Source organism: Neodiprion pinetum, chromosome 4 (genome assembly GCF_021155775.2).
Source record: "Neodiprion pinetum isolate iyNeoPine1 chromosome 4, iyNeoPine1.2, whole genome shotgun sequence".
Taxonomy (NCBI): domain Eukaryota; kingdom Metazoa; phylum Arthropoda; class Insecta; order Hymenoptera; family Diprionidae; genus Neodiprion; species Neodiprion pinetum.
In genome coordinates, this window is record NC_060235.2 from 36,499,749 (window position 1) to 36,513,731 (window position 13,983).

The 13,983-nt window shown below is 35.5% G+C and overlaps 1 protein-coding gene across 8 annotated transcripts in view; it reads left to right on the top strand.

The window, feature by feature from the left end:
- Wdr62 (WD repeat domain 62) overlaps positions 1–13,983 on the top strand; it is an 85,150-nt gene that overhangs the window by 38,614 nt on the left and 32,553 nt on the right. For 2 of the 8 annotated variants that reach the window (XM_046623828.2, XM_069135609.1), the window contains exons 1-2: positions 2,733–2,967; positions 4,834–5,120. The exons of 2 other annotated variants lie outside the window; for them this stretch is intronic. In XM_046623828.2, coding sequence (XP_046479784.1) covers positions 5,052–5,120 — 69 coding nt within the window. In that variant the 5' untranslated portion in view covers positions 2,733–2,967; positions 4,834–5,051. Of the gene's footprint in view, positions 1–2,732; positions 3,098–3,138; positions 3,281–4,833; positions 5,121–13,983 lie in introns of those variants that run through there. 4 more of the 8 variants (XM_046623827.2, XM_046623831.2, XM_046623829.2 and 1 more) reach the window with 4 other exon arrangements.

The following is a 13,983-nucleotide window of genomic DNA, read 5'->3' on the forward strand; positions in this document are numbered from 1 at the left end:
TCTTCTCAACTCCTGGGAAAAAGTTTTTTTTGAATAATGAAAAAACGGCGCTATTTATTCCAGCATACAAATTGAACGTCTACCGATACCAACGTGGCGAATAAAAAAAAATATCAGTCTCTTATACAAAGTTTAATTGCGTAAAGAATAATTTTTTTCACAAGAAGATAAGCCGTCGTGGAATGAGATTATCGAATGATACGAAATTTAAAATGAGGCCGAAGTTAGAAATGTTAACGTAGCGATATATCGGGGGGAAAAAAAAAATAATAATTTACGGGTAATTTTAGAATGACTCAGAATCAGTGTATATTTTGTTTTCAATGATTTACTAAATTTCGAAAAATCACAAACGTCCGAATTAGCATCGTTTTTTCACTAACTCCATCCTCATAAATGAAATGTTGTTAATTGCTGTACTCTGGTGTTTAATTTTTTTTTTTTCCTCAAATTTTTTGGAACAAAAATCTGTAGTTTCTGAGTATATGAATTTTAAAAAGAAACGGGAACAGTATCGATTCTCGACCATACAACCGCCTTAACAGACCGTTCAACAATACGACGTATATAATGTAATATAACAGAGAGCAGCTCTCAGCTGCCTCGCCTGCCGACAAACCGAGGGTTGACGAACCTCCCTCCCTCCCCACCTTTCCCTCCTCCAGTTTCTACCTTTTAGTAAATTACATTAATGACTAGTAGTTACACAGCTGCAGAATGTATACGGCCGCACCTTGTCTAGTAATTATCCTGCAGCCCCTGACGGCGCACCCCTTCTCTCCTTTTTCTACCGGCGTGCTAATCTGGGGAATGTCTGGAAAACACTTCGAAAAAAAAAAAAAAAAAAACAAACGGAAAAAAAAATAACCGGCCCTTATTGCGTAGAACACGCTATATTACCTTGTATATTAATGATGATGATATAAAAATAAGATAAAACTTCTGAGGCGTACTAATTTTTGTTCTTTCTTTTTACTAACTTCAGTTTTAATTCTATTTCTTCTCTTTTCTTGCGTATGTCGCGCACGTGAATTTTCTCCGCCATATTTTATTGATGCAGGATTTAATGTAATCATTATACCTAATATATGTGTACACACCTACCTGCAGTGGAAAAAACTAGTGGTGTCATCTTTCGAATACGTTTGATAAATTTGTAGGGAAAAAATTTCGCAGCAGCTTGACTTCATTCTTCCTATGTTCTTCGTGCGTTGAAATAAATAAACAAATAGATAAATATACGTTATGCATTCTCTTGGAGTGTTAACTTGAACTCAAATAGTATAAGGGTATAAGTATAAGTATAAGGAAATATAAGAGTATTGTACAAACCTTAATACGGTGTATATGATAATAATAGTTGATAAGTAAGAAGTCATCGGTGATTTTTTCTTCGTTTCTTTCAACTAATTGATTGATGAATAATGTACATATGCATGCATATATAACATAGGTGAATATAATTATGTTATAATCTGACATGATTGAATTGAAAAATGAAAAAAAAAATCTTGTTATTTTTGTTATTATTACAGATGAAAAGATCATTAGAAAATATTTCATATGCTATAGAAATTCAGGCCATTATGGGAATCAAATTTAATAAAATGTGAATAAAATCTTTTCATCCATTTCACGGATATATGAATTTGTTAAACCTATGATTTTCGGAAAACGATTACTCGTTCATACAGAGTCTGGTTATATACGCGTGCCTCTCGGTAATTCCACATTTGTTATTATATTCTCGCACGAAAACGACTTTTACAATTACGACTGCTGCGTTTATATGTACATACCTGTACATATAACTGTTATGATCTACGTTTCAGCTGCAATCCTGACTTTTATACGATTGTACGCTTTAAAAGGGGTGCAGCGGCAGAACAGTAAAAACCGCCGTGTAATAAAAGTGCAGTGTACATTGCCCTGAAGATGGAGAAGGGAAAAATAGAGACGTAAAAAAACATCACCCCGATACTCGCGTTTCAGACCCTTTAAGTATAACACATAAAATATATAAAATATAAAATGCACGTCAAACGCTGAAATATATAACGTAGCGTGACTTCTTACATATATACGATGTAGAAGTGGATTTTATACTCACTCCGTGAATGCGACAATCTTTATTTCTTTCGATTCGAAAAATTGTGGATGATGAAAAACGAATTGCTTCGCGAAAATCACAACGATATTCGAACCCTGTTGTATAAATTCATAAGAATATTTGAAAAATATTCACGTCAGAAACATTTTAACAAGGCTATGCAAAATCCGACGTTTGCATCGATTATGGTTTACATTGCTAGGATAAAATACGCAAACTTTGAGCATTTGATACGAAATATCTGAAAATTTCGCTCACGTTTCATTGTAAGAAGTGAAAATTTTCGAATATACAAATTTTGTCTTAATTAAGATATTCGAGTAAAATTTTTGCAAATCTCACTTGTTTCGTATTTAAAGCTCGACAACGACAACAACAATATTTTTCAACGGTACTTACGCATGTATTACGGAGCTTTTTTTTTTTATCGTTCTATTAATTATTGTACATCGATTAAGAAACATAAATAAATAAAATAAAAATGAAATACGCACACACAATGAAACGAAATTAGAAGAAGGCGTTATTCGCGGTTTTAATAAAGGAGGCGAGAATTATCCGGCATGGCGGGGATTCCGAGGGGGGTGGTGGTGGGGGAACTTGGAACCGCACCGGCTGTTCAGTCTGGAGTCGGCCGGCCGAAGCGACTATTGCCTTGTCTAGCCGCCTCAGCTAGCCGTCGATGTGATGTTGTAACCTTTGAAACGATTTTTGTAAACATCGAAATCCAAAATTCGCTCGAAATCGCGACCGAAGACGAAAACGATTGTTGTTGTTACTGGCGAGTCAGTTCCTAACGATTTACAGTGCGGGGTGATGAACGAATCCGTGTCTAATTCAAAAACCAAAAACGACAAGTAAGCGAAATTAGTTTCTCATAATTTTTGAAGAAAACTGTCGAACAAACAAACAACTTTTAAACAATTTTTTATACCGATATTGGGTAATAAAATGAGAGAGTGAAAAATGTGAATTTCAAATTTAACGGTAGTAATGATTTTGAGTTTTTAATAAAAAAAATTTAAACAATGATCTATTGCGCGTTTGGAAGGATCGCCGGGTATTAAATATCCGCTAATCACGATTATATTCTATACATATAGCGTGCAGCGTGCGATACTGGCTGTTGAAAAGTCGCTTAAATGCAGTACATCCTGTATAATTTGCATGGTAAAAGATTACAGAGAAACGGTAAAACTTACCTAGGCAAAGTGAATTTCCTTTACTCTTACAAGGCGCACGTTATTCGACGGGGATGGATGGATGGAATTGTTGCGGTTTAACGGTTTAAAGACTGTATATATATATATATATATACATCTACATAATACGATGTAAAATCCTACAAAAGACGCGCAGAATCACACGGGAAAAATATATTCCTATTGCTCTATTCGTAATATACCCGTCGTATATAGGATGAATTTTAATGGAATTCTACGTGGTCGAAATTATATTGTTTAAGCATATCGCGGAATGTACTGTATAAATACAGTCTTTTTCACACCTGGCATTAACGAATTGAATATACGGTAATCGATTACTTATAATACCTTTGGATTGGATAATCACGCGGAAGATGAACACGTAATTATTATTCCCAGGTGCAATTCGGCTTTTGGGTTTTTCGTTAATTATCATCCGTTGGGCTTTAATTATTTTCATACATTAATAAATCCTGCTACACGTGCACCGATGATTATTCCCTGTATGTAGAAGGAAAGAACTTGAAACGACAAAATTTTTTATATATAAAAAAAAGAAGGAACGGTAAAAAGCAACACCTTTAACCTTGAATAATTCTAGTCTTGAATTGAAAATCTCGCGCACGGTTTTCAACTGCTGTAATATATTATCAGACCGACCTTTTTGATAATTAAAATTCAAAAGACACGACTGGTGAAATGACACTCGGTGTTATTTCGGTACACCGTTTGGGACGTGACGTCAGTGAACAGTACGAGTTACCTAAGAAATCGCCCGGAGTTAAGGAGATTATCATTTTATCTAGTTGTATGGTATTCGACAAGTTATTCAATCATTCTTATACTCGCGTAAGTCTGAAAATAAATTTAAAAAAAATAAAAAAAACACCGCGCAGGTGTGGGATTTTAAAAAATTCATTTTTGTTCGTCTTATAATATTTGCGAGTCGTTGGTTAAATATTAGTTCCAAAAAGGGGTGGGAGAATTGGACGAAATTCGTCCACGTGGCAGGATTTCGAAATTAATCATTCACGCGGAGACTGCAGCTACAAATATTCGCGTGTATCCGAACCGCGAACGCGGATTATTCGCACCTAGGTTTGCGGCGCGACCTCGAATACCGGCTACGAGCGAATTCCGTATAAGGTCCTCGTCTACATCAGAACGCAGATTTTTCACTTTTGCAACAGTTGAATGAGAGATGCCGCCGACCGCCAGGTATTTTGCCACGTAACTCGGCGGAGATCAAATTGCCAACGATAATTATAATTTCCTAACTTTGATCCAACGATCCGGGTTATTACTAGCGTGTTGCGTGAAATACCGGTTTTGACGTTTGTTGTTGTTGTTGTTATTTTTTTTTTTTTTATTCTTATTTTTACTTAATTTTCCGCCTCCGATCGGTTACACGATTCTAACTATTTCTTCATTGCATCATATGTGTATATATATATATATACACATGTATGTGTTTCTAAATCAAGCTGAATATTTATACTTGATATATGTTGTTGTCAGGTATATTAAAAATTTATCATATCGCAGAACCGTTAATAAAACGACGACACGATGCAGTGGGAATTAAAGGACATTTGGTGATGGAGTGAAACTGATCGTACGGCGTTTTTCCTTAAATCAAAAATTTAAAAAGAAAATAAAACGAGTCGATACTGTGCGGGTTGAACCGAAGAAAGGAGAAAAAGGATCAACGCATTGTGTAAAATAAGCGAGTGAAAATGGCTTTGATCGCTCCCAGGAACAGCTCGCCGATTATTCGGGACAAGGAAAACGTTCCTGCTTATGACGTAAGGATTTTTTATTTTTTGTTTTTAATTATTCTTTTCCAATGAATGTAAATTTTTTTCTACTAAATACAGTACGCAGAGTTGTAATATTAATGGGCACGGATATGTCGTCGACACTTTGATTATACGGTGCAGAGGGATTTGAATTAGAAAGGATTAAATGTACAATAATTTATAAGCCAGCAGCTACCATTCGTGTCGAAACGATCGGAGTCCGAGCCTCTCGGTGATAACAAGTCGATATGTCAGAGTTGTATTTATTCACGTGAACATCGCACGGAGAGTATGCTGCAAAAACGTCACGTGCGGAATACAGTCGCGTATCGTGACTATATTTTGCAGTATTTACTCGTCGTTCCGCGTTCCTTCCTTCCAACAGCTGTGCGGATGAAAATTTGAATGAATTTTTTTTATATTCATCTCACACTCACGGAGCAGCGAGCACGATAAACTGAGCGGGGTGAATTTTCCTACAATTTTATACCGTTCGTAGTTTTCAATAACCAGAGTGCAAGATGCGATTTCGTTTTCGAGATGTATAGTAGGAAGAGTCAGGATCCAGATCTAGGTTCAGATTCGGTAGTAGATAGGTACGTAATAAGTGGGAGTGCAGGATACAAAATGTTGGAGTTGGGGAAAAAATTTGATGTAGCAGCAGAAAATTTTTCACGAATCGTCTGCGGTCTGAATAGAGCAGCATGGAAGAGGAAGTTTTTGTCGAGCTACGCTGAGGGAGAATTTTTTCACAATAGCTTAACGCTTTCAACCACTTTGGTACTTCGACTATGATTTAACGTTTCGCGAAATTTTTATTTGTTGAACGATAAAAATGAAATAAAATCGATATTCTGGAACTAATCAACTGCAACAGTGTATAAGTTTTTCATCAATAACGTTCTTATTTTATTTTCTGTTCATTTTACGGTAAACTATTATTACAGAAATCACACATCAGACGAACGTGTAAAAATTTCATATTGTTATTACATTTGAATTATATAAACGGATTCGAATATGTGTAAGACTCATTACGTATAATCAAGCTTGAAAATTTCCCATTACACAAGGTATGAAAAAAAGGAATGATTCAGTAATTTTCGACAACTGCAAATGATGCGTAAAATTGAGAAAATTATCGTTGAATGACGCACGGTTTTGTCAAATCATTATTTTCCCTTGTCTTTGATCATTTATTGTTTTTTTTTTTCTTTTTTTTTTTACCGCGGTGTACACGTAGACCAAATATACGTACAGGTACGCGTGTTGGAGATCTCTTATACATTGCACGCAGTTGTGTCAACTTCTATAATAATATCTTGTTTGACGAGAGATATACGTACGTATAAAGTTTATAATTACCATACGAGCCGGCGGAAGAAAACTGGAATATAATTAGTGTATGTACACCTTGCTGTAATATCTGGGTATGACATGTATGTATGTATGTGTGTGTGTACTTAACGCCTGGCCTAGTTGCATAAAATATTTACAAACCATATAACGATAAGGAAAAGCACGACGTGCGTACAAGTAGTCAGTTTTATCACAAGTTGCGACGTGTACCTACGTAAAACTTGTGCGCGCGAAAAAAACAACATAGCGAAGCTGACATATTTTCATATTCAAGAGTGGTCGGTGCTCCGTTTTTTACCTCATTTCTTCCTTCGTCTTGATCCTTTGCAAATCTTGTGAAAATTTCTGTCACCTCTTATCCATCCGCGTCCGTGTTGAGCCCCCGTTTGCTACAATCGTCGGTCGGCTTCGTGCGGCGTAAATACACCTTAGATTGTATGTATACATCCTTATCTCTCGTGATTAACCCGCTATTTATGCAGCCTTCTGTCCGTACGTTTCTTGAAAATATGTACCCTTCGTCTCGTGCGCGAAACGTAAATGAGTTGTAAGAATGAGAAGGAAGAAAAAAAATAAATATACATGAAAATCAATGCAGGTATCGTAATTGCGACACCTAATCGACTTTGAAGACCATTTTTTTTTTTTCTTTCTGTCATTTATTATTTCACGATATGTTATATTGAAATTAACCAAAGTCGAAAGGCTTGATATTTGATACGAATATATGACGAAGACAAAGTATTACGTCTAAATTTCTCTCAAATACACTCACAATTGACCAACTATATTCAAAATTATAATTTCTCATGTCGAATCGAGCTTTTACGAACGAAGTCTGACATGCATAGTTTATTGATTCTTTACGCGGTGTCGGAGTTTTGCTTTTCCTAGTTTTTCATACGTTCCAAGTAGGATAGGTATGACGGTATCTTACGCATTATCCCCTGTGTCGTAAATTGACGTTTACGATTTTCCTCCTTTCGCAAGGCGGAGTACCAACAGATGTTCGCATTGCGTACCTACATATAAGAGTACAGCATACATACCCACCTGTTATACGCTTGCATACGTCGCATAGCTGGATAATCGTCGTTGGCATGCCGCGTTATGTTGTTTTCTGCACAAATGGGCACCTCCCGCATTATTTTTAAATAACATTAAAATAAAGCACATAAATAAACAAACGATGTTTCACACTTTTCGCCTGAAATTAGAGTTCAAGAGGTTCCTTGTACAATAACTTGTTGACAAATTAAATTGTCGCCTTTTCTTCCTTACCGGACACGGTGGAATTTCGTTACCATTTAGCTGAAGGCTCGATAATTTTAAAATCTGTTTATCACGTATCTACCTTTTCGACAATAACGCATAGACCGAGAGGGAATCTTGCTGCAAATGAGATTAGGATGCCGTCTAAGGTCGTTTCGCGATGCGGGTTGAACCCTAAGACGATTACAGCTCGGTAAGTGTCTCTTGTTACTCGATGCATACCGTCAAGACCGGTTACGTCGTTCGCCTTGTGTGTTTTACTTATATCTGTATAATATGCGCGTCATATATCCGCGAACCTCGTCTCGACTTTAACGTCGCAAATTTCATACCTACTTTTGAAACTTACGTAAGGTTAGTTTTCTTATAGTATTTTACGATTAATGTTATTTACTTGAAAGAAAGAAAAAAAAAAAAAAAACATGGCATTAAAATTCTGATTGTTACGGTAATTTTGTACGATAAGACATCGCGTTTTGTTGCATAGAGCACGAAGGATGTTTGAAATGTGAGTTAAGCCGAGAGTAAGACGGGAAATGATACAGGAACTTGAATTTCCGGATTTTTTGAAAATTTTCTCACGGTCAGAGTTTCCGTCTTTTTATCATCATTCTAACTATGAGTAATTTTTAGTTGTTTGGAGTAATTTTCGCACCGTAATATACGAGCGACAATTTTCTTTTTACACGAGAAACGAAAATTTCGGATAGATACGAAATAAAGTCCGCTTCGTTGTTTCGTTACGAAGAACACGCGTTTATACAATATATATATATATATAAGTTAGTAAATATCTTATAACTTTTTTTTCTAAACGAACGCAAGTTTTTCTGCTTTTTTTTTTTTTATTCTATTCCTGCTTTTTTTTTATGACGTGTGAGAAAAATTGTATTGACACGCACTCGTTTCTTCCCGCAGGCAATGAATTAGAATGCGCCGCAGCCTGCGGCAAGTAATTAGCGGTTGAAAGAGGGTCGTGCTAAATGCAGAGCTAAGGATTCGTTTAATTGGGAAGCTAACTCGACTCTTCTAAAGAGCTTTGAATAGCGTAGATACGTAAACTAAAGCTTTACGTATGTACCTAGGCCTAGAATAAGAATAGAGTCGTTTAATACGTACAAGAAGCGTAGAGGTAGGTTATCGTTTTCTTTCGTGACTTGATACGATATTTTAGCTGAAACGAGAAGGTTTGGTCGATTTCCATAGAAACGACCTTATACAGATTTAACCACTCTTGCGTCAAGTTGTTCGCAATTTTGCAAATAGTTATAAATTGCCGAGCTATTTATATACGCACAGAAACATCATCGTATTCCACGTTCTAGAGACGGTAAAATTTTACTCACCCCGCAACGACAATAATTCATAGCGATAAAATTGTTTTCTCTGTTTGTATCGCCGCGGTCGGAGATACGTTGCAAAAAAAAAAAAAAAAAAAAAATACGATTCAAGTTATCTTTAGTTACCTCTAAGTAACTAACGTGAAAAATGAGCAAATATTCGGTGTAATAATTTGTAGGAAATTAGTTTCAGGTATCGTTGCGGTGGGTACATGGGTATGCATACTTGCAAGCTGCGTGCGGGAATCATGAATTATTCTCTCTAACAGTCGGCGAGTGTTACAAGCCCACGCCTTTTAAACTACCCGTGAATATAGGTTTCTTCTCGTATTATACCTACTTACTTTGGTTATACGAGCACGTGTGCCTATATCATGTCCCACATATTACGTACGTTCTTCTTTCGGTCGTCGTTGAGTAGGCTTTATGGTGTTGCAACTTGCGTACACACGGATACCACGTATATATATACACGTCGGTATAATATGCGTGAAACTTTGCTTGCAGCGAAAGATTTGAACATGTGGGTTGAATTATCGTTAGGTGTTTTTCATTTTTTTACTCAACCGATTCAGATCGATTTCAGAACAACAAGGAGAAAGAAAGAGATGAATTCAATTTTTTTTCGCTAAATTTATAATTATTTTTCATTCTGTTCTATGGTTTTCTTTTCTTTTTTTTTTTCCTTTCTCAGTCTAATTGTGCATAGTATTTTTTCTCATTGCCAATGCATCCGGTAGGTGTTGGAAATAAAGTTATTAATCTCGACGAATGATATATCGTGTATAATATTGATATAAATTGCGCACATTGCTCGGATAATATTAATAAAGATTCCAAGTATGATAACTTTCCTGTGGATAAGTTTTTATTATAATAACACACATATGCCGCGTATCTTGCGAAACGCCCTCGTATTTATTTTAACACAACCGTCGATCGAAAGTCGCGTAGGTTTTACTCTCGGAGAATTTTCTTCGTAATAATCTTTGCCGGTTCGTGCATATGTATATATATATATATAGGTACTATGATATATAATGTTATACAGGCTGATGCAGGCGAAAACAATTCGTAGGCATAATTACGAAGAGTGGGTATACATATACATATACAATATATACATACATATGTATATATATATATATATATATACACGCAAATATTCATACGAGAGAGATGTTGTTCGATTATGGGGATTGTAGAATCCTGATATCACTTTGTGAAATTTGATTGAATTATCATTGTATTTAGTTATTTTTATTCGACATGTACAGGATTGATTTTTTTTATTTACGCTCGTAAAACTTTCGTTCATATTCATATCCACGAAACAAAATGATCCCAAGTCAGTTTCGATCATTATAATGTCATTCAATTGTATCGAATTTTGATCGTATTTGAATAAATGAGCAGTTACTTTTTGTTTCATATATAGAAATATACGTATATATTATATTATAATTAAATCGCTCAAGTAATCGTATATGAATCTAATATTTATAACGCTTCGTTTTTTTCCTCGGAACACCCTTAAATGTGAGATAAAAAAATATTTTACCAGTTATATATATATATATATATATTTGAATAATTCATATCCAGCGTTTTAATTTCAAGGGAAAGAAGTAAAGAGAAGAAAAAAAAAAAAAACAAATCACATGTAACAGTAATACGTGACATCTATATATGTATATTATATGTTGATGCGTGGTGGTGTAAAAATTTTGAATCTATAACGGAAAAACAATGTCTCGTTTAATTAACGCGGACGATAATGATCGCGATAATTACGAGTATCGAGGATAAACGGATGCACGGATATCTGTGTAATACGTATATCGCACGTAATATATTCACCCGCGATACAACGTCGAATAGGAGAGTCTAGGTATTGTAAAGCAGGTTACCTATGTTCGACATTTTGCGTTGCGCGTATTATAATTCGTTCCATTCTTTCGCGGATGAACGATCTTCGCAAATCCGCGAGACGCCGCGATACGTTATACGCACATCGCTGAGACCTTGTCACTCTGCCGGCTCTGTATTACGTCATTACTGTTATTGCACGATATCCTCCACGTTTGCGTGTGTGGATCGTGCCCATATGTCACACCGATCCTCGGGTTATACATGCACGTCTCTGCAACAAGCATTCGGCACACGTGGCTTCGTTGGTGGATAACAATTGTTATTCATACGCGTTAAAATGGCCGAACGGTTATAATTTTATATATCCTCTTTTACCTCTAACTTTTAATTAATTAAATATTTACATTGCGTTGTTTGATGAATTGGAATTGTTTTTTTTTTTTTTTTGTTTTTTTTTTTTTTTTAATACGAATTTCTCTTTGTCGAAATATCAACACACGCGCGGTGTGGTTCTATAAAATCCAACGTTCTATCGATTAATTTTAACTTGACTTTTTTTTTTTTTTTTTCTACCTTGTTTCACAATTTTCATCATTTGGACGGTTCATACGTATAATCTTATACGCTTTAATTTGTGTTTTGTAATCGACACCCGCGGCGATATTTTCTCCCGTTTCGTTCATCAAACATATATTATACGTATGAGGCATTCCACGCGAACTCGTTAAATCATTTTCCCCACACCATTTTTTATTTCGTTAAAAATTTATCAAACGATTGTCCCAACTTTGAACAGCCCTTCTAAATGTATTTCAGATTTTACTCTCGAGCGCATTACGTATCCGATCAACCGCTATCGCGGATAATCGTTATTTAACGATCGTCTAACTGACCATGTAAAAGTTCGATGCATCGAGTGCAACATATATATTAACAAGGCAGCATGCGTGTGTATATACAGATATATGCGTATCTGGCTATTCTAACCGGATTTGAATTTCAAATATTTCCGCGCATTATAACCGAAAGCCGTAAGAATCCGTGAATACACCCGGACGACCATTTCCAATAATAAAAAAAGGAAGATAAAAATGAACAAGTTCTTCCTCGAATTCATTCATCACAATTATTTATATTATTTACACAACGGTCGATGATCGACGCAACGCTAATGTTATCAGATTTTTAATCGGGAATCAATCGAAGTCATCGACCGCTGAATAATCGTTAATTGTTTCGAGCATAGCGAAAAAGAAATTGCACCGTAATTTTTGTGAAGAACCTTTTCCTCGTTATAGATTATATTAATACACGCAACGAAATTCTCTCGTCGTGGAAACACATTGATGGAATTTTTTTTTTCACAATCTTTGCACGTGATCGTAAATTTTTTTCTTTTCCTCGACTTGTCGAAATCATTGAGAAGAATTTGAAACCCGTTAAATTCGACGAATGAATGAACGTTCAGGATTGTGCGTATAATAGGTATGCATATATATACATATACATATATATATGTATATATGCATGCATGTAATAAATGCATGCATGTATCGGAGATGAGTGGGAGGGACTTGCGGCGCAGAATATAAACGTCAGGCTTGTTTATCGTCTACGGGAGATTCTCAGCGTTATACGCGAGGATGGCATACCTATAAAATCTCGCGGTTGGACAAGAATGAGGCAAGGACGACCGGGTGGCGCATCATCGCTAAAAATTTGCTTATACGCAACCGGTTTCGCATCGATCACGTTATGTTAGTTCCTTCTTAAATGGCGATAATATCATACCTGTTATAGGCGAGACCATCGTTATTCTGCGTAGGACCGCGATGTCCTGCATATTCTCTAGATATTCCGACGCGTATATATCGAGGACACACTCGGTTATCCGAGGATCGAAGTAATGCAGGTATCTCAATTGTCGGAACGAAGAAACGTTTCATTTGTCGTATGTGATTGGAATTTTTTTTTTTCTTAAGCTTCATTGAGATATCGTTGTAACAATTATTTAAATATTGTTGAAATTTTAAGAAAATTTAATTCCAAGCTACGATTTTTTATATTTTTTGTTTCATTAGAAATTTATTTTTCATTCAAACGCAGACTATAATCAAGAATCGTGACAGTATCTACTAACTGATTTTCATTTTATGCCCTAGAATTGTATGTTTCGGGTATAGTAAGAAATGAAAATAGTTAAGAACTGTGGAAATTTATCCTCGGTTCAAACGTTTCGCTGTAAATATTGTAAAAGTCGCACAAATCGCGACTCGCAATTTCGATTTTCTCCGTCTATGCAAATGGTACGAACAGTAGATAAAGACAAACATAGTTATCAGTTTGAACCTGTTGCACGCAATTGCATCGAGTCAAAATGGACAGACGAAAAATAATACGCTATATAAACAATGTTATTTCCACACTGTGCGACAATTTGTTTTTTTTTTTCTATTTTATTTTTCTTCCGTTCCTTTCCGTTACACGCAGCGTTCTTTCGCTGCCGCAGCAACCGTTCGATTTTGCGCAAGACCTTTGCGTGGGTTTCGCAAATCGCATGTTTCTCATACCCCGATTATTCCCTCATTGCTCTCGTCTCGTATAATATCTCCACCTTGCACGGAGAGACAGCTGACGCACATTCTTTACGTGTCACAAAGGCACCGCGGATCACGATTATCGCTTGGACTTGCACAGGTGGTTGAATATTTTTTCATACGTTACATTGCAATTTATTCAAGTCTTTATGACAATTGTGTGTATATAACATATATACGGTACATGTCTATAGGTACAAGAGTACCGAAATTTATATGAAATTAAAAATGGAAAAAAACAGTATCACAATTTCCGAGTAAAAAAAAAGAAAACGCTAAACTATGGTTTGATTCATTTTTTTGATTTTTTACATGAAAATTAAAAAAAAAAAAAAATCTTGAAATGAATTTGACAAATGGCGATCTTTTTTTTTTTCAATTTATGCCGTGACTATTTTTATACTTATAAATAAAGTCTGATATATTTTA